The sequence below is a fragment of the Ranitomeya imitator genome, chromosome 2 (genome assembly GCF_032444005.1).
Source record: "Ranitomeya imitator isolate aRanImi1 chromosome 2, aRanImi1.pri, whole genome shotgun sequence".
Taxonomy (NCBI): Eukaryota; Metazoa; Chordata; class Amphibia; order Anura; family Dendrobatidae; genus Ranitomeya; species Ranitomeya imitator.
In genome coordinates, this window is record NC_091283.1 from 76,218,283 (window position 1) to 76,238,942 (window position 20,660).

A 20,660-nucleotide genomic window follows, 5' to 3' on the forward strand; every position below is an offset into this window, starting at 1 on the left:
CCGCATATGGGGCAAATATCTGTATGGAGCATCTTATGTGGTTAAAAATAAATTTTCCTCGTGCAATAAAAATAAGAGCAGTATAGGTCTTAGCAATAACCTAACAATTCCCTACACTCACCTGCTATCCCTTCCTATCAGTGGGGGTTGGCACCCTAAGAAGCACGATTTGGCGCCCCACTCCACGGCGGCTGTCCTTGACTAGCCCTGATGCAAACTCATGTGCTATAGGTTGGAAAACAAAAAGCAATAACAGAGATGAAGGGCTAGATCTTATCAATATATATGTAGAGAAGAGGTTCTTGTATACCCTTAATGGTTTGTTCAGCAAAAATAAGTACCATTTGTATATTCAGGGGGTGTATGCAATCCAGATACCGTTAAGTCAGGTATATAGACACATGGGTATAGAAGATATGTCCTGACAGACTTGTATATATGTTCCCAATACCCTTTAGAGATAACAATGGCCCCAATATGGCAATCCAAAGTGGGAGCTAACAATAGAGCAGAGAACAGCCATTCTCTCACACTCCCAAACAAAATTTGCGAACAAAACCAGAGGGACTAAATACAATAGATAGCATGGTTCGGATACAAACAATAGTCCACCATGGGTCAAAATAGAGACACATAAATATACAGTTGGTGGTTATTGTTAATGATAAGGAAAAGCCCAGCTGGGGATTAACCCAGAAACAAAACTTAGCTTCCAGCCTCTAGCTTCCAGCCTCAACGCGTTTCCCCGTTCCTATGGTTCATCAGGAGGCGTAAAGTATGGAACCAGCTACTCCATAGATGTGAGGTGCCACGATGGAGGGACAAACCAGTTAGGTTATTGTTAAGACCTATACTGCTCTTATTTTTATTGCACGGGGAAAAGGTATTTTTAACCTAATTTTCATTAAAATTTATATATCTTTTAAAGGGATTACATGTTACACACTTTTTGATTTTTGTCCCCTATTCTTTATTATAAAAGTTCTTTACTAGCATCTTATGTGGCCATGTGCAGCATGATATGGGGGCAAATATCTGTATGGGGCCATGTGCAGCATTATATTGGGGCAAATATCTGTATGGAGCATCTTATGGGGTCATAATCAACGTTTGTGGAGCATTATACGGGGCAAATATATGTATGGAGCATCTTATGGGGTCATAATTAACATTTGTGGAGCATTATACGGGGCAAATGTGGGTAACAACCCATCTAATCCACCTAGGCAAAGAAATCATCCATGATGTCCATAAATTTAAGTTACCGTATATACTCGAGTATAAGCCGATAACCCTAATTTTGCCACAAAAAAACTGGGAAAACTTATTGTCTCAAGTATATGCCTAGGGTGGGAAATGCAGCAGCTACTGTTAAATTTAAAAAATAAAAATGGATACCAATAAAAGTAAAATTGATTGAGACGTCAGTAGGTTAAGTGTTTTTGAATGTCCATATTGAATCAGGAGCCCCATATAATGCTCCATACAGTTCATGATGGGCCCCATAAGATGCTCCATATTAAAATATGCCCCATATAATGCTGCACAAAACGTTAATGATGGCCCTTTAAGATGCGCCACAGAATATTATGCCCCATATAATGCTGCACAAAGGTTGATGGCCTCATAAGATGCTTCATAGATTATGCCCCATATAATGCTGCACAAAGGTTGATGGCTGCATAAGATGCTCCAAAGATTATGCTGCTGCGATGAAAAAAAAATTAAAAAAATGACAGTCACCTCTGTCACTCAGGTCCCCAGCACTTGCGATATTCACCTGTCCCTGTTTCACAGCCGTGCGCACACTAAACATGTCATTGCGCCCACTGACCTGAACGTCACAGCCAGAAGATGCGGAAAACAGAGCCCGGCGGTGGAACAGGGACAGGTGAATATTGAAATGCTCACCCTCCGCCATTATACTCACCCTCCCGGCGCGATCCCTGCTTCTCCGTTGTCCCGGGCTGGAAGCTTGTTCCTGTGTTCAGCGATCATTGGTACCGCTCATTAAAGTAATGAATATGCACTCCACCCCTATGGGAGTGGAGTTGCATCCATATTCATTACTTTAATGAGCGGTACCACTTGACCGCTGAACACAGGAAGAGCTGTTGGAGACTATAGCATCGGAGAAGCAGGGACTGTGCTGGGAGCAGGTGAGTATGATGTGACAGCAGCCGCTCCCGCTCCTGGGAATGACTCGAGTATAGGCTCAGAGGGGCACTTTCAGCCTATCAGTTATCAGAAAGCAATTCTGCCACTAAGTCAAAAATATCAGCTGGTTCAACTGATGGCCTGCAAAAAGAAGTCTTATTACTAAGGTGCCACACAAGAAACCTTTCTTGATGGGTAAAATCAGTTAGCTGTCTCAAGACCTTCACAACCTTATTGTTGTAAAACATACTGATGGCATTGGTTGCAGAAGAATTTCTAAACTACTGAAGGGTCCAGTGAGCACTGTTAAGGCCATAATCGGGAAGTGGAAAGAACATCCTATCAACATAAACTCGCCACGATGAGGTGCTCCCTGCAAAATTTCAGACAGGAGTGAAAAGAATTAGGCTGCAGTCACACTATCAGTATTTGGTCAGTATTTTACATCAGTATTTCTCAGCCAAAACCAGGAGTGGGTGATAAATGCAGAAGCGGTGCATATGTTTCTATTATACTTTTCCTCTAATTGTTCCCCTCCTGGTTTTGGCTTACAAATACTGATGTAAAATACTGACCAAATACTGATAGTGTGACGGCAGCCTTATCGGAGTTGTTCAAGAGCCAAGGACCACCTGTGGAGAGCTACAGAAAGACCTGGAATCAGCAGGTACATTAACTTTCTTATCTAGTATAAGAAATGCACTCAACCTCAAATGGCCTATATGCACTCTTGCCACGCAACACTCCATTGCTGAACAGAAAGCAAGTTCAAGAGCGTTCAAAGTTTGCTCAACAACATTTAGACAAGCCCAATGAAATACTGGGAGAATAGTCTGGTCAGATGAGACCAAAATTGAACTCTTTGGATGCCATAATACACCATGTTTGGAGGTCTAAAGGCACTGCATATCACCCCCAAAAATCACCATACCAACAGTGAAGGTTGGAGGTGGGAACCTCATGGTGCGGGGCTATTTTTCAGCATACGGCACAGGCAAACTTATTTTTATTGAAGGAAGGATGATTGTACAAATGTACAGAGACATTTGTGATAAAATTCTGCTGCCATCTCTCAGGAAGATGAAGCGAGAGAGGACATTTCAGCAAGACAATAATTCTAAACACAGGTAAGGAAACTCTCAATTGGTTTCAGAGAGAGAAAATAAAGCTGCTAGAATGACCCAGGAAATTACCTGAATCCAATAGAAAATGTGTGGAAGGAACTAAAGCTTAGAGTTCATAGGAGCCCATGGGACCTTCAAGATGTGAAGTGTTTGTGTGGAAGAATGGGCCAAAATCACACCTGAGAAACTAGTCGCATGCACTGCTCCGTACAGGAAGGTGTCTTGAAGCTGACATCACCAACAAAGGCTTTTGTACAAAGTATTCTATTTGTGGGTTCAATACTTTTTTCCCTGTCTCATTTCTCATTATTTCACATAACTTAATTTATGAACATCTATGGTTTGTATTCTTTGCCTGTCAGAATTGGATGGGTTATTACCGACATATTGTGAGAATTTCATGTCAATAGCACCTTTAGAAATATTTACTTAGAAAATTGGTGACGTACCACCTTCACGCTGCCCAATAAATTTTTTTTTTTAGAGAGGTTTGCTGCCAAATGCAATGCCAAATATTGTTTTTGCAAGGATTTTGTTTTTGCAAATAAACAATTTTTGTTTTATTAATAAAAGATGGATTTTGGGTAGGCAAGTGTGTAAATAGATGCGTTTGCATTAACGTTTTTTTTCTTTGTACAGTGTTTTTTTGTTTTAAATTAACAATACTAGTTCCACAAATCTTTAATGGCATTGAAAACGATTGTACTACTTATGTAGTACAGAGCTTGATATAAGCTGTCCGTGTGTGATCGGTCGTCTCCATCGACAGCGGACAGACTAAGATATAGGGAGGATGCAGAAACCATAAATGCCATATTGCTATAACGACAATCCGTCACCCCCAAATGCACAACAGAGTTCCTGATGGGCTATAAGGGGGAGCGCTTTCCTTGTCAAACTCTTCACATGCAGATATCCCTGTTCTCACCCGCGGAATGTGAAATGTCAGTGTTTGGATCACAGCTGTGTCCGCTCCCATGCAGCTGATGATGCCCTGTGCAATAGCCGGCTTCTGCTGCGGACGGCACGGACACAACTCCTGTGTCATCCCTGAGAAGTAACTGTACGGCTGATTGTGGTACTACAGTCACATACATGTGCAGGAAGGGGTTATATAAAAACTCCCCCCTCCCCCCTTCCCGTTCTTTAACCCCTTCCTGACGTGCAGTATATATACGTCATGGTGGGGGAAGCACTTTACGACCAATGCAGTATATATACGTCAAGGCGATCGCTCTTGCACAGGAGGTTGTGTGTGGGTGATTGCCGCCGAGTGTTCAGCTGGCACGACAGCGGACACCCGACACTCGCTGCCAGGAGATGTGCCCACACCACTTCCGTTAGTTTAACCCGCTAAAAGCTGCTGTCAATATTGATTGCAGTATTTAGAAGACTGGCAGAAGAAGGGGGCCCCCTCTACCCTCCGGCGTCATCGAGGGGCCGATCGTTGTCATGGTAACCTGATGAGGACATGTGGTTCACCATAACTAGCAATGCTCAGAGCATGATTTCTCAAGCTTGTGTGTCAGTGCAGCACTGACAGGTTATAAAGCGTAGCGCTGCTCGCGCATTGCTAATCGATCACAGCTGTCAAAGTGAAAGTCCCATAGAGGGACTAAGTAAAAATTGTAAAATATTTTAAAAATCACAAAAAATATATATTGTACTCCTAAATATTTTTAGGAAAAAAAAATGTAAAAGTACGTTTTGTATCGCCTCATCTGTAGCAATTTGATCTATACAACTGTCCCACTAGTGCACACCTTAAAGAAAGAAATAAAAACGAGGCAAAAAATTTTTTGTCTTCATAACGCCGAACAAAAAGTGGAATAAAACACGATCAAAAACATGAATGTAACTAAAAATGATATTCCTGAAAACATCATCTTGTCCCGCAAAAAAACAATCCGCCATACAGCAGAAAAATAAGAATAAAGCAATGCAATATTATTTTTTTTCTCTCTAAAATAGGTTTGTGTGGAAGCGCCAAAACCTAGTAAAATATATAAATTGGATATCTGCAATTTTACTGACCTGAAGACTAAAACTGCCTTATCAATTTTACCACACGAGGAGCTTTATAACCCCACCCCCTCCCGGGAAAAAAAAAATTGTTGCCGGTTTTTGTTCATTCTGCCCTTCAAGAATTTGAATAGAAAGCGATAAAATGTTATTTGCTCGTAAATGGCACCAATAAAAAAAGTCAGCCCATCCTGCAAAAACAAGACCTCGCATGACAGGAATATGGAAAAATTTTAGCTATCAAAATATGGGGATCAAAATCTTGTTTGGTGTGTGACAGCAGCCAAACGTGAAAATCCGATCTAAATCTGATATCGTTGTGATCTCACCGACCTGAGGAAAAAATTGTCTAATCACTTATACCGCGCGAGGAACCAATTCTTGACCAACTACTTATTTTTTGATTCTGCTAACCGTAAGTTGCAGTAAGGATAGGCTCATAAAAGTGCCGTCGGCCAGTTTTGTGCACTTCTGAAACGGACACTATTGAACAGAGGCCAGACGGCGTCCAGGGTATCTCTGCTTCCTCATTGTAGTGAATGGATCCCTCCGGGATTTCATCTGAATCGCATCACTTGGAGATCTAGAAAGAACAAAATGGCCAGCGTAAAGCGCCAGATAAATGTGATCCGAAACGTTATGTAAAATGTTCCCAATAATGGCTTCAACTCAATCCACAAAAAAAGAAAGTCCTCACTCATATCTGTTATCTGTTAACAGGACAAAAAACAGGGCTTCCACATTATTGGTAGCACAAATGCTCTAGAAAAGGGAAATGGCTCCTCACCTCCAAAAGAAATTCAGCAAATTATGCGCTTCCAAATGCCCCCTCCCATCTGAGCCCCAGTGTGCATAAACTGCATGTAGCGCCCACATGTTTGGCATTTGTGTAGTGATGAGAGCCCACATAATGTACAAGTGGGTGTCTCCAGAAGCATGAGTTGGACATAACGTACTGGTCACTACAACGGCAGTTTGCGATTTTCACTCAGCAGCATCCACTGCTGCCTGTTTCTGGAAAACACCCATGGAGCCATAATTGTCACTACACTTGTAGATACATTTGCAGACGGGTACAGTTTAAAAAAAAATGGGGTCACTTGAAGTGTGTATCCTGCTCTTCTAGCAATTAGGTGCTCTGTGTTATGTAGGCAATCCAGTGACACAGTGTGCCAGCAATCAGAGCACATACAGTGATCTGACAATAACCCAAAAAACAATAGAACGAGCTCTGAGACGTGGAATCTCTGTAGACCGCAATACCTGAACCTATCCTAAACACAACTAAAGGCAGCTGTGGATTGCGCCTGACACTACCTATGCAACTCGGCACAGCCTGAGGAGCTGACTAGCCTGAAGATAGAAAAACAAGCCTGACTTGCCTCAGAGAAATACCCCAAAGGAAAAGGCAGCCCCCCACATATAATGACTGTTAGCAAGATGAAAAGACAAACGTAGGGATGAAATAGATTCAGCAAAGTGAGGCCCGATATTCTAGATAGAGCGAGGATAGCAAAGAGAACTTTGCAGTCTACAAAAAACCCTAAAGCAAAAAACCACGCAAAGGGGGCAAAAAGACCCACCGTGCCGAACTAACGGCACGGCGGTACACCCTTTGCGTCTCAGAGCTTCCAGCAAAACGAATTAACAAGCTGGACAGAAAAAGTAGCAACAAAAGCAAAGAAGCACTTATCTAAGCAGAGCAGCAGGCCACAGGAAAGATCCAGAAGCTCAGATCCAACACTGGAACATTGACAAGGAGCAAGGAAGACAGAATCAGGTGGAGTTAAATAACAAAGCAGCCAACGAGCTCACCAGAACACCTGAGGGAGGAAGCCCAGAAGCTGCAGTACCACTTGTGACCACAGGAGTGAATTCAGCCACAGAATTCACAACAGCTCTGTATATGGAGTCCGCAAACTATTCTAGGAAAATCTGCGCTCCAGGAGGCAAATAGCGCGCTCCGTCCCTCCCGACTCTGTATAGCTAAGCAGTATTGTACAGCCACATATGGGGTATTTCTACACTCAGCAGATTTTTTTTTTTTATTTTTTTACTGTCATATAGACCCATCTGTCATGTCAAATGTGATGTGGTGCCTAAAGAATAAAAAATGTAGTAAAAATGTTAAATCGCTGGTTAACTTTTAACCCTTAACTTCCTAACGAAAAATAATTGTTTCAAAAATTGCTGATGTAAAGTAGACATGTGGGAAAGGTTATTTACTAACAATTTTTAGACCATTAAACTAGAGTTGTCACAAAATAAAGTTTGAAAATTGCAAAATTTTCTGTAATTTGGAGAAAATTTTAAATTATTTCCACAAATAAACGCAAGTCATATTGATGAAATGTTATTACTATCATGAATAGAGATGGGTGGACACCTGGTTGTTCAGGTTAGACCAAACCGTAAAAAAAAAAAAAGTTTTAATACCAGAACAGTACCCAAACCCAGACCCCATTCACTTGAATAGGGGGGCCCGGACATCCAGTGTTTGCCACGCTATCATCTGCATGACAGAGTAGCGAACACTGCTCCTGTTGGGAGGTAAAATCAATATCTCCGTCAGACAGCCGTGGTTCCCATGCTGTCAAATGACAGCATGAGCCCAGAGCTGGGATCTGAGGTAAAAAGTTTATGTCCAGTCATTGGTGTCAGCTGATGGGACTACTACGCCAATCAGCCTACACTTGCTACAGCTAAGAATAGTGAGAGCAGGTGGCGGTTGATGGGAGTATTCATCAGCCAGTGCCTGCGGTATAAAACACAAAAGTGCTTGGGTTCACCTGTATTTTTGATAACCAGCCAGGCAAAGCTGACATCTGGGGCTGCAACCCTCAGCGTTAGCAGAGCCGGTTATCAAAAATAGATAGGTGCTCACATTTGTTTTTTTTATTTATTTTAATTTAAAAAAAAAAAAACTCCATTGGTTTCCCTCCCTCCCCCCCACCCCCCCATAATTTTTGACAGCCCGCCAAGCTAAAGACAGCGGGGGGCTGGTATTCTCAGGCTGTTAAGGGGCCTTGGATATTTGCCCCCCTTTCCCCCTAAAAATATCAGCCTGCAGTCGCCCAGAAAAGGTGCATCTATTAGATTTGCCCAGTTCTTCCCACTTGCCCTGTAGCGCTGGCAAATGGGGTTCATATCTGTGGGGTTGATGTAAACCTTTGTATTGTCTGGTGACATCACGGCTACGTATTAATAATGGAGAGGCGACTGTAGGACGCCTATCCATTATTAACCCCTATCTGACCTCGGACGGGATAGTACGTCCGAGGTCAGATCCCCTGCTTTGATGCAGGGCTCCGCAGTGAGCCCGCATCAAAGCCGGGACATGCCAGCTGTTTTGAACAGCTGACATGTGCCCGTAATAGGCGCGGGCAGAATCGCGATCTGCCCGCACCTATTAACTAGTTAAATGCCGCTGTCAAACGCAGACAGCGGCATTTAACTACCGCTTCCGGCCGGGCGGCCGGAAATGACGTCATCGCCGACCCCCGTCACATGATCGGGGGTCGGCGATGCGTCAGGATGGTAACCATAGAGGTCCTAGAGACCTCTATGGTTACTGATCACCGGTGGCTGTGAGCGCCACCCTGTGGTCGGCGCTCACAGCACACCTCCATTTCTGCTACATAGCAGCGATCAGCAGATCGCTGCTATGTAGCAGAGCCGATCGCGTTGTGCCTGCTTCTAGCCTCCCATGGAGGCTATTGAAGCATGGCAAAAGTAAAAAAAAAAAAAAAAGTAAAAAAAAATGTGAAAAAAATATAAAAGTTTAAATCACCCCCCTTTCGCCCCAATCAAAATAAATCAATAAAAATAAATCAAATCTACACATATTTGGTATTGCCACGCTCAGAATCGCCCGATCTATCAATTAAAAAAAAGCATTAACCTGATCGCTAAACGGCATAGCGAGAAAAAAATTCGAAATGCCAGAATTACGTTTTTTAGGTCGCCACAACATTGCATTAAAATGCAATAAAGGGCGATCAAAAGAACGTATCTGCACCAATATGCTATCATTAAAAACGCCAGCTCAGCACGCAAAAAATAAGCCCTCAACCGACCCCAGATCACGAAAAATGGAGACGATACGAGTATTGGAAAATGGCGCAAATTTTTTTTTTTTTTTTTTTTTTTTTTAGCAAAGTTTGGAATTTTTTTTCACCACTTAGATAAAAAATAACCTAGTCATGTTAGGTGTCTCTGAACTCGTACTGACCTGGAGAATCATAATGGCAGGTCAGTTTTAGCATTTAGTGAACCTAGCAAAAAAGCCAAACAAAAAACAAGTGTGGGATTGCACTTTTTTTGCAATTTCACCGCACTTGGAATTTTTTTCCCGTTTTCTAGTACACGACATGCTAAAACCAATGGTGTCGTTCAAAAGTACAACTCGTCCCGCAAAAAATAAGCCCTCACATGGCCAAATTGACGGAAAAATAAAAAAGTTATGGCTCTGGGAAGGAGGGGAGTGAAAAACGAACACGGAAAAACGAAAAATCCCCTGGTCATGAAGGGGTTAATCCTATAGTTATATGGTAAAGCTACACAGCCTGGCTGGCTATCAGAAATACAGGGGAACTTTTTACCTCCGATCACAGCTGTGGGCTCACGCTGTCTTTTCACAGCTTGGGAACTGTGCTGGTATGACTGGCGGTAATGATTTTACTGCCGAACAGAAGCAGTGTTTTCGCGCTGTCAAAGGTGTTCCTTGTGAAGTCCGGACGCTGAACTTTACAGTTCGGGTTTGCCCATCTCTAATCATGAAGTACAATATGGTCAGAATTGTACAATTTGGCCTGGTCATGAAGGAGAAAACTGGCTTGGTGGCTGAAGTGGTTAAGCATTTGTGTACTTTGCAGTTAAATACCAAAAAAGTTGTGTGTTTTTTTTTTTTTTCGTAGGCCGGTTGGAAGGAAAATCATGCAACTTTCATGAATGAGCTGAAGAACCTCCAGGCATCAGGACTCACCACTCTTGGCCAAGCACTAAGATCTTCCTTCGATTTACTCAATTTGAATCGTCTGGTGTCAGGAATCGATAACTATGGACAGGTATGTGTCACGTTTCTTTTTATTGTACCTAACTCGTCAATATAACAAAATAATTTACCTTCCATGGAAAGTAATTCCACATAGCTAGGCTGTGTTAGGGGTGTGAATTCTCAGACCTTTACGCCAGCTTTTCCCTGTACATTGATGCTCCCAACCACCTGCTGGGCGGCATAACATTAGTTCTGCAGTTGCCTGTGCAGTGGGTTACCGGGACCGCTGATGTGCAGGGAGAAAGCCAAAGGGGCCAAGGTGCTGCCCTAACACTGCAATCCTTATATTCTTGAGATCAGAAGGGTCGCAGAGGCTGGACCCATCCCACACCCCCGACCACCAAAAACGTCTGGTGTTATCAAAACCTATGTTGTTGGCAAGAGGAGCAGAGAGTGAAAGTGAGAAACTCCTGGCACCGCTTATCTCCAGAGGCCGTTCAGGAAGATCAGCTGTGAAAATCTAGCATGGCCGTTGTAATAGCCTTCCGACGGTGAATACACCTGCGTGTTTGGCATCTCCTCTGTAGACGTTGGCCAGCTGATTCTGTGAAGATGAGCTTTACTGATGGCAATGACAGAATTGGCTGCTGATATATCTCAGACGCTGCAGAGTACAGTTGTATGGCCGGCCTTGGCTTGTATGTATTTTTTAATTGTTTTTTATTGTTTTAAAGGGAAGAAATCCTTTCTTTCTGGAACCCTCCATTTTAATTACAATCACAGATGGGAACAAACTTACCATTCCTTCAGGTGTTTTGGATGAGGTAAGCGCTCTTCATTGTGTACTTGTATTCATCTATCCGTTGTTGAGTGGGGTTTTTTTTTAATGTTTTTTTGTGAAGTTAGAAGTGAATCCAAGAAGAAGTAGGAGTCACTCCATTATATTTCCCATAGTATTTTTCTTGGATTTGGATTAAAAATATATTTAAAAATTTCACCAGTGATTCCAGTCCTTTAAAGCATTTTTCTGAGAGTTTAAAAATGTATTCTAGAATGTGTAAAAAAAAAAAAAAAAATTTTAAATAAAATAAGTCTGCAGAGGACATGGAGTTTTTTTTTAAAGCACTAAACTGGCGTATACTCCCCTACTTTAACCCCAGTGGATCTATTTGAAGTCATTCCAGTGATCTGTGCCAGGACTGGGGGCAGTGACCCATTCTTTAGTTATCGGACTACTGTGGTTGGCTACACTGGTCAGGTGACTGAAAGGTCTTGTCATCAGATGGATCACAGTCCTTGGCAATCTGATGTAAGAAGAGCCAGCCACATACAATCCCAGCGCAGGCCACCGGATCTGGCTGCGCTGCCTTAACAGGGGTTAGTAGTCTTCTGTTTATTGTGATTATTAACCATCCATGTGGTTTCCAGACTTTTTTTCCATTTTTATTGATGGTCTCCTCTTATGTATGGGCTGTGGCAAGCCACAGAAATCCGCATAGTAGTCATTGCTATTACAGGCACCTTGTGTATAATTGTTTTAGGCGTTGATTGAGACTTTTCCGGATTTAAAGGGACTCTGTCACCTGAATTTGGAGGGAACAATCTTTAGCCATAGGGGCGGAGTTTTTGGGTGTTTGATTCACCCTTTCCTTACCCGCTGGCTGCAATATTGGATTGAAGTTCATTCTCTGTCCTCCATAGTACACGCCTGCGCAATGCAAGATTACCTTGTGCAGGCGTGTACTACGGAGGACAGAGAATGAACTTCAATCCAATATTGCCGCCAGCATGCAGCCAGCTGGTAAGGAAAGGGTGAATCAAACACCCGAAAACCCCGCCCCTACGGCTGAAGATTGTTCCCTCCAAATTCAGGTGACAGAGTCCCTTTAAAATTCAGTTGCTTAAACTGTTCTCCATTTATTTATCTTTTTTTTTTTTTTTTTTTTTCTCTTCAGCTCCATCTTCCCCTAAACTCTCCATTGCCCGGAAGTGAGCTTACAAAAGAGCCCTTCCGGTGGGATCAGAGGCTGTTTGCGCTTGTACTTCGGCTTCCAGGAGCTTTGTCTGCAGAGCCGGAGCAGGTTGGGAGTGTGCCGTCGGATGACTCTTCTGTTGCTCAGATGTGTGAAGTCACAGGAGGTAGGATGCTCGTTCTGCTTATCTCAGAAAACTTATTACAAGCTGTACTGATGCCCTTTATTTAGGGGCCACACAAAGAGATCACTGACCCCTATGGTGAAAGCGGTCATGTGGTGACCAGCACGTTACCGCTGCCGAATTGCTGGATTTCTGCCCCATCATATTCATTAGGTGTGATTCAATCAGTGCAGCATTGCAATCCTGTGCCGAGCGTCCACGAAACTTCATTCACCCCTAACCTTAGTGTTGCATGGGTGTCTCGATACAGCTGTAATGATGAAAAATTGCATTTGAATTGTGTTGAAAATGTGTTTATGGTAGCTATGATTGAATTCTCAGAGAAAATTCCCATTTTTCTCTAATACTTAGGCTGAATTTAGTTTTGTTGTTTTTTTCTTAAGCAAAAATAATTTTATTTTCATCATTGTGACTGTCATATAAAGGCAAACATTACTGATGGCTTCCCAGGCTTATCTTGGCTTTAATAAGTCATAAATGGACACCACATGGATGGCACCTCCCTGTGTTTTTTTTTTTTTTTTTCTTAGGTTCAATACCTTCTTAAATAAGCAGGTTTGATTTGCAAATTATGCACCTTACTGCGTTTGGTCCAAGTTTTTGCTAAGTATTGCCCCACCCCCAACAACCTGAGATGTGGAAAGGCCTGTAGACTAAGGCTACTTTCACACTGGCGTTTTTTGCCAGACGTCGCAATGCGTCGTTTATGGAAAAAAACGCATCCTGCAAAGTTGTTTGCAGGATGCGTTTTTGCCCCATAGATTAACATTAGCGACGCATTGCGATGCTTTGCCACACGTCGCAACCGTCGTGCGACGGTTGCGCCGTGTTGTGGCGGACCGCCGGGAGCAAAAAACGTTACATGTAACGTTTTTGCTCCTGATGGACCGCTTTTGCCGACCGCGCATGTGCGGCCGGAACTCCGCCCCTACCTCCCCGCACCTCACAATGGGGCAGCGGATGCGCCGGAGAAATGCATCCGCTGCACCCGTTGTGCAGTGCGTCAAACGCTAGCGTCGGAATCTCTGCCCGACGCATTGCGACGGGGAGATTCCGACTCTAGTGGGAAAGTAGCCTAAAATGGGGACATGTTCTGTCCGCATAATAAACTGGGTGAAACATGTATATGACACTCGGAAGTGTGAATGAGTCCTAAAGGCTATTCTGTTGCCTCACACTAAAGCCTATAGTTCAACCTCCTTTCATTCTTGCATGGACTTTTTCTTCAACAATAATAACTAATAATGGGAATTGTGTTCTCATTGCAGGCCGTTCATACTGCGTCAGGACACAGAGGATGTTGAACCAATGTTTGGAGTCTTTAGTCCAGAAAGTTCAGAGCGGTGTTGTGATCAACTTTGAGAAGAGTGGTCCTGACCCTACGCCAAATGGTGAAGGTAAACATGCTGTGACTTTGGGTACCATCTATTGAACGACACAAAAGGGAAATCCTTGCTTCAGTAGGGACCATGTCACCCAGGGACCACTGCTGGTGTCTACTTCTGCTCAGTACGATGTGTAGCAGTAGAGGCTTTGCTGTGAGCCATGTCAGGGATGTGTGCATTACAGGACATCCATAGCTCCATGTAAGCAAACTTTAATTCTAAATAGGCAAATGGCCGTCGTTCCAAATTACCGTATATACTCGAGTATAAGCCGAGATTTTCAGCCCATTTTTTGGAGGCTGAAAGTCCCCCTCTCGGTTAATACTCGAGACATACCCAGGGGTCGACAGGGGAGGGGGAGTGGGGGCTGTCTAATTATACTCACCTGCTCCTGGTGCGGTCCCCGGCGCCCCAGCTTTTTCCTGTACCGAGCGGTCACATGGTACAGCTCATTACAGTAATGAATATGCGGCTCCACCTCCCATAGGGGTGGAGCTGCATATTCATTACTGTAATGAGCGGTACCATGTGACCGCTTGGTACAGGAAGAAGCTGCCGGGGAACCAGGGACTGCACTGTGCCAGGAGCAGGTGAGTATAACGGGGAGGGGGAGCGCTGTGCTGCGCGATATCCACCTGCTCCCCGTTCCGGGCACCGTTCCGTCTTCAGAGTCTTCTGCAGTGACGCTCAGGTCAGAGGGCTCGATGACGTGGTTAGGGCGCGCCCTCTGCCTGAACATCAATGCAGAAGATGCTGAAGATGGAGTGGCGCCGGAATGAAGTCAGGTGAATATTGAAAGTGCCGGGAGCCTGAGTGACAGAGTTATGTGATTTTTTTTTTTTTTTTTTTTTAATCGCAGCAACAGCAAATAGGGCAAGTGTCTGTGTGGAGCATCTATAGGGCCATAACGTTTGTGCAGCACTATATGGGGCAAGTGTCTGTATGGAGCATCTTATGGGGCCATAATCAAGGTTTGTGCAGCACTATATGGGGGGCAAATATCTTTATGGAGCATCTTATGGGGCCATAATCAACATTTGTGCAGAATTATATTGGGCAAATGTGTCTATGGAGCATCTTATGGGGCCATTATTAACCTTTATGCAGGATTATATGGGGCATATTTTAATATGGAGCATCTTATGGGGCCATCATAAACTTTATGGAGCATTATATGGGGCTCCTGATTCAATATGGATATTCAAAAATACAATCTACTGATGTCTCAATTAATTTAACTTTTATTGGTATCTATTTTTACTTTTGACATTTACCGGTAGCTGCTGCATTTCTCACCCTAGGCTTATACTCGAGTCATTAAGTTTTCCCATTTTTTTTGTGGCAAAATTAGGGGGGACGGCTTATACTCGAGTATATACAGTATCCGATAATAGAGCAGGGACATCAAATTCACAGCCCATCAGGAGACCGAGACCACAACCTGCGCCTGCTAAGACGCTCACTGAGCCTCTCCTACATGGTTTCATCAGGCCATTTGTTCGCCATTGTTTTAAATCCACCAAATATTTTGTTCTTTTGTTTTCTCTAGATGTTCTTCCGGATTCCCTCAGGCCCACTAATTCTTTTGCTCCACTAGCATGGCACAGTTGTCATAAACTGATCTATGTGCGGCCAAATCCAAAAACCGGTGTTCCTGTTGGACATTGGCCAATTCCAGAGTCCTTCTGGCCCGATCAGAACTCTCCAACGTTGGTAAGTGCACTCATTATGTCACATCCTTTACCGTGGGCAAGGGATTTTCCAGTTAAATGTGTTCGATTAAAGCAAGTTACCACCTATCCACAACTGGGACCTGAACCAGTCGGCAAATTGGGGAACTTGGGAATTATCTTAGTTACAGAAAAGCATAGCCCGTTCATTCTGTATGGGGCTGCCGGAAAAGGCTGAACCCCCCACGCTCGGCAGCCCCATGTGGAATGAATAGCGCGGCGGTTGGGCATGTGCATTGGCGCCCTATTCTTTCACTGATAAAATGTCCCGATTCTGTCAATGCGGGTGCCAGCGTTCCCTCTGATTAATACCTTACACCCATCCTGCAGTTAGGTGAAAGCTTTATAACGTACAACCCCTTTCATCACTCTATAATAAAAAGTTCTGCAATTTTCTCTTCTACTTTTAAATCCTCTTCATATTTTATTGCTGTAATGATTTTGCTATAAAGACCTAATTCTGGGGATTCTTGACATTTGCTCCTACAAAGGTTTAAACCAAAGCCATTCATATGTTTTGCACCTTGCTTTTCATGGTACCTTGCATGTTACAATGTGACTCCATGCCATTGTCCTTTGTGGCGATGTAGCCACAGTATACAGCCATCGTTGGCCGTGCAAAGTCTATACAAACTTGGTGGGGTGACAAGTGCATCCATACTGACGTAGTGTAGCAGACTACAGAGGATTTGTGAGACGTATTGGGCCATGCTCACACCTTGCATATGTGTATATGTTTGTGCAGTTAGTCACTAGACTCTGATGATGGGGTCTTTGCACTCATGTAGTATCTTCCTTTTCAGCCCCCACGCACATCCCATCCTGTGGTGAAGTTCTCCTGTGTGGACTGTGAGCCGATGGTCATTGATAAGCTGCCTTTTGACAAGTACGAGCTCGAGCCGTCTCCGCTGACACAGTATATTCTGGAACGAAAGTCTCCTCAAACCTGCTGGCAGGTCAGTGCAACCTGGCATCGAAATACTTGAGTGGGCAAGCTGGGGGGAATGACAAGAACCGCGGCTGATGTGCTGGTGTTTCACTCTGTAAAATGTGGCAATTGTGTAATATTTAAGCCTGTTGGTGAGTTTTTATTTCTAACAGTTAGTTATAAGCTTGGTACAAATCCTCTAAACATTATGGACCCAATTCATCAAAGCTTTTACACCAAAAAGTGTCATAAAAGCTTAGTTAGAAAATTTTGATTCAACTCAAAATTGCGTCAAAATGTTATAAGTTCTAGTGTAGTGTGTTTTTTGTCACGGGTCAGAGTGGTGGCATGACTCCACAGCTGGTCTAATTCATGATGAGCTGTGGTGGTCGCTGCGCCAGAAAATATCACTCCAGTCCCTGACCTCTTCATGGAGAAGGAGCGTCTGACCGTACCTCACCCCTTCTTTAAGACCGGTGAGAAAATTGCCTGCCTTGATGAATCTCTGCCAATTTCTTTATTGTTTGATTGCAGGACCCAGTATCGTGGGTGTAAGCCCCACCATTACAAGCCGATAGTAGGTGTAAAAAAAAAAAGTCTCTGCTCTCTCCTGAGACCCTGAGCTGTTCAGTCTAGACCTAGGTATGAGCACTCAGTACGTTATCACCTATCTCATGGATTGACGATAACTTTCAAAATGAAACCAAACCTTTTAAGCATCCCCTTAGCAGTTTAATATAAAGATTGTCTACACAGAAAGTGGTGTAAGCGTACGATGCTTTAAAAGGAACTTGCCAGTCAATTTATGCTGCCCAGATCACGGGTAGCATGAATTCGGGCCTGGCTGCACGATTGCCGCCAGGTATGGTTTTCTACAAAACTCTTCAGTAGAGAAAATATAGTTTGGCATTCCCTACCACTCAAGATGATTGACAAGTCTCTCCCATCTGTGCACATGGGTAAAGACCTGTCCATCACCTGCAGCTTAAAGAAGCCAGCTGTGGTGACTCTGGACAAGTCTAGTTTGACTATGGTCTCCTGCCTGTTCTTCAGACTATGCTTTCTTTGCTGGAGAACAATACCTGGTTGCATTCATGCAGCCAGGATCTGGTGCACACTGCTCATTGTTTTAGGCAGTAGGAATTTACGAACAGGTTCCTTTTTTATTACCTGCGCAAAAGGGAATCTGTCACCTTCTTTATTCTGCACGGCTTGTCCTGGAGGCAGAGAAAGGCAAGGCTGGCACAACGGAGACATTGGAGTCCAAGTCAACATCACAAAACCAATAAATAAAGCATTTAAAAAAGACAACATGCACAACTGACTGATCCTCCATCTGTGACAAAGACCAGCTGAATGTACTGAAATAAGTCACTAGTAGTGATGAGCGAATATACTCTAGATTTCTCGAGCACGCTTGGAGGTCCTCCGAGTATTTTTTAGTGCTCAGAGATTTAGTTTTTCTTGCCGCAGCTGAATGATTTACATCTGTTAGCCAGCTTGATTACATGTGGGGATTCCCTGGCAACCGAAATCGAGTAACGAGTATATTCGCTCATCACTAGACGCTCGGGGAGTTCTTGCGCTGCCACAGCAGAGCAGGGAGATGTGAAGGATATCTACTTAAACCTTCCCTGCATAAAATGTCAGTGTACCTAACCACGTTATGGTGTATACTGCACCTCTTAAATATTGTCTACATCATTCCTCAAGGCCCAAGAATAATTTTAAGTAAAAAGCATACATTTAAGCTGCTCAAATATATAAATAGTAACCAAACCCATGGTCAGGTCAAGAACCCCACCACAAATGAACCAGACACAGTGCAGCCAGTCAGCAGTGGTACTGGCAGGGAGCTGTATGACTAGGTATGCAGACACAAGGTATGAAATGTGCCAAGAAAAATGTCAGAACAATGCAATACCTGAAATAAATTCACTAAAAAAAAAAAAATGTTCCTAGTCATGAAGTTATGATGACTGCACTCATATCGCTGCTTCATGTAGCCTTTTGCGCGAACACTTGGGGTATGTGCACACGATGCGGAAAACGCTGCGGATCCGCAGCTGTTTCCCATGAGTTTACAGTTCAATGTAAACCTATGGGAAACAAAACGCTGTGCACATGCTGCGGAAAAAACGCGCGGAAACGCAACGGTTTACATTCCGCAGCATGTCACTTCTTTCTGCGGTTTTACAGCTGCCCTTATGGAAAACTGCAGTTGTAAAACCGCGATAAATCTGCAGCAAAAACGCGTTTTTGCCCTGCAGATTTATCAAATCTGCTGCGGAAAAATCCGCAGTGGCCAAGAATACGTGTGCACATACCCTTAAGCAGTTTGAGTTTTTGCAGCAAATATGTGAAAAAAAAAAATTTCTGCTGACAGGTGCAAAAAAAATGAATGTGTAGGACCAGATTTATAGATAAGCTGATTTCCAAAGTGTTACTCCAGAGAATGTCACAATTTGTGTCTTATTTTCTAACTTTCAGGCAGTCTAAAAATGTGCCAAATTTATTACGTGGCAGGAGTGGTGTGCACCCTTCTAATGAAGTTGTTAGTTTTACTATGTAATCTTAGTATATTAGTTTTACTATGTAATCTTAGTAGATTAGATGCGCTGTAAGTTTAGGGCCTGTAGATTAGATGCACTGTACGTGGTAAGCTTAAGGTACCTTCACACATAACGATATCGTTAACGATATCGTTGCTTTTTGTGACGTAGCAACGATATCGTTAAGGAAATCGTTATGTGTGACAGCGACCAACGATCAGGCCCCTGCTGGGAGATCGTTGGTCGCTGAACAAAGTCCAGAACTTTATTTCGTCGCTGGATCTCCCGTGGACATCGCTGGATCGGCATGTGTGACACCGATCCAGCGATGTCTTCACTGGTAACCAGGGTAAACATCGGGTTACTAAGTGCAGGGCCGCGCTTAGTAACCCGATGTTTACCCTGGTTACCAGCGTAAAAGTAAAAAAAAAACAAACACTACATACTTACCTACCGCTGTCTGTCCCCGGCGCTGTGCTCTGCACTCCTCCTGTACTGGCTGTGAGCGTCGGTCAGCCGGAAAGCAGAGCGGTGACGTCACCGCTCTGCTTTCCTGCCGCTGTGCTCACAGCCAGTGCAGAAGGAGTGCAGAGAAGCAGAGCGCCGGGGACAGACAGCGGTAGGTAAGTAGGTAGTGTTTTTTTTTTTTTTTTTTTTTTTACTTTTACGCTGGTAACCAGGGTAAACATCGGGTTACTAAGCGCGGCCCTGCGCTTAGTAACCTGATGTATACCCTGGTTACCCGGGGACTTCGGGATCGTTGGTCACTGGAGAGCTGTCTGTGTGACAGCTCTCCAGCGACCAAACAGCAACGCTGCAGCGATCCGGATCGTTGTCTGTATCGCTGCAGCGTCGCTTAATGTGAAGGGGCCTTTAGGGCCTGTAGATTAGATGCACTGTACGTGGTACGCTTAGGGCCTGTAGATTAGATGCACTGTGCATGGTAAGCTTAGGGCCTGTAGATTAGATGCACTGTGTGCGGTAAGCTTAGAGCCTGTAGATTAGATGCACTGTACGTGGTACGCTTAGGGCCTGTAGATTAGATGCACTGTGCGCGGTAAGCTTAGGGCCTGTAGATTAGATGCACTGTACGTCGTACGCTTAGGGCCTGTAGATTAGATGCACTGTGTGCGGTAAGCTTAGAGCCTGTAGATTGGATGCACTGTAATCTTGGGGCCTGTAGATTAGATGCGCGGTATCTTGGGGTTTGGTGTGTTGATAAGCTGCAGTCCTGATGTAATGGTCAGTGATGATGATACAGAAGGATCCAGGATCTGTATGTAATGATTCATTATAAGGTCTGGGGCTTCTTGTGCACGTTGTGATGTGAGTTTCTGTTCTTTGGAACTTTCTATTTACATCCATATCTATTTTTCCCCCATGTTCCTGTTACAGGTGTTTGTGAGCAGTAGTGGGAAATACAGTGAAATTGGCCAGCCGTTCGGGTATCTGAAGGCGAGCACCACTCTTACCTGTGTGAACCTGTTTGTCATGCCATACAACTATCCGGTGTTACTTCCTTTACTTGGTGAGTCGGCACGGTCCGTGCTCCGCCATCGCTCACTAGATATATATATATATATATATATATATATATATATATATATAT

At 43.7% G+C, this 20,660-nt stretch overlaps 1 protein-coding gene across 3 annotated transcripts in view; it reads left to right on the forward strand.

Annotated features, from left to right (window-relative positions):
* The window catches only part of LOC138661950 (integrator complex subunit 6-like), a 59,352-nt gene that overhangs the window by 14,102 nt on the left and 24,590 nt on the right, over positions 1 to 20,660 (forward strand). For all 3 annotated transcript variants that reach the window (XR_011317987.1, XM_069746980.1, XM_069746979.1), the window contains exons 3-9: positions 10,220 to 10,369; positions 11,034 to 11,123; positions 12,255 to 12,438; positions 13,725 to 13,853; positions 15,391 to 15,554; positions 16,375 to 16,527; positions 20,447 to 20,579. Coding sequence is in view for 2 of the 3 variants with exons in the window: in XM_069746980.1 (XP_069603081.1) it covers positions 10,220 to 10,369; positions 11,034 to 11,123; positions 12,255 to 12,438; positions 13,725 to 13,853; positions 15,391 to 15,554; positions 16,375 to 16,527; positions 20,447 to 20,579 (1,003 nt within the window). In the remaining variant the exon portion in view is untranslated. The remainder of the gene's footprint in view (positions 1 to 10,219; positions 10,370 to 11,033; positions 11,124 to 12,254; positions 12,439 to 13,724; positions 13,854 to 15,390; positions 15,555 to 16,374; positions 16,528 to 20,446; positions 20,580 to 20,660) is intronic.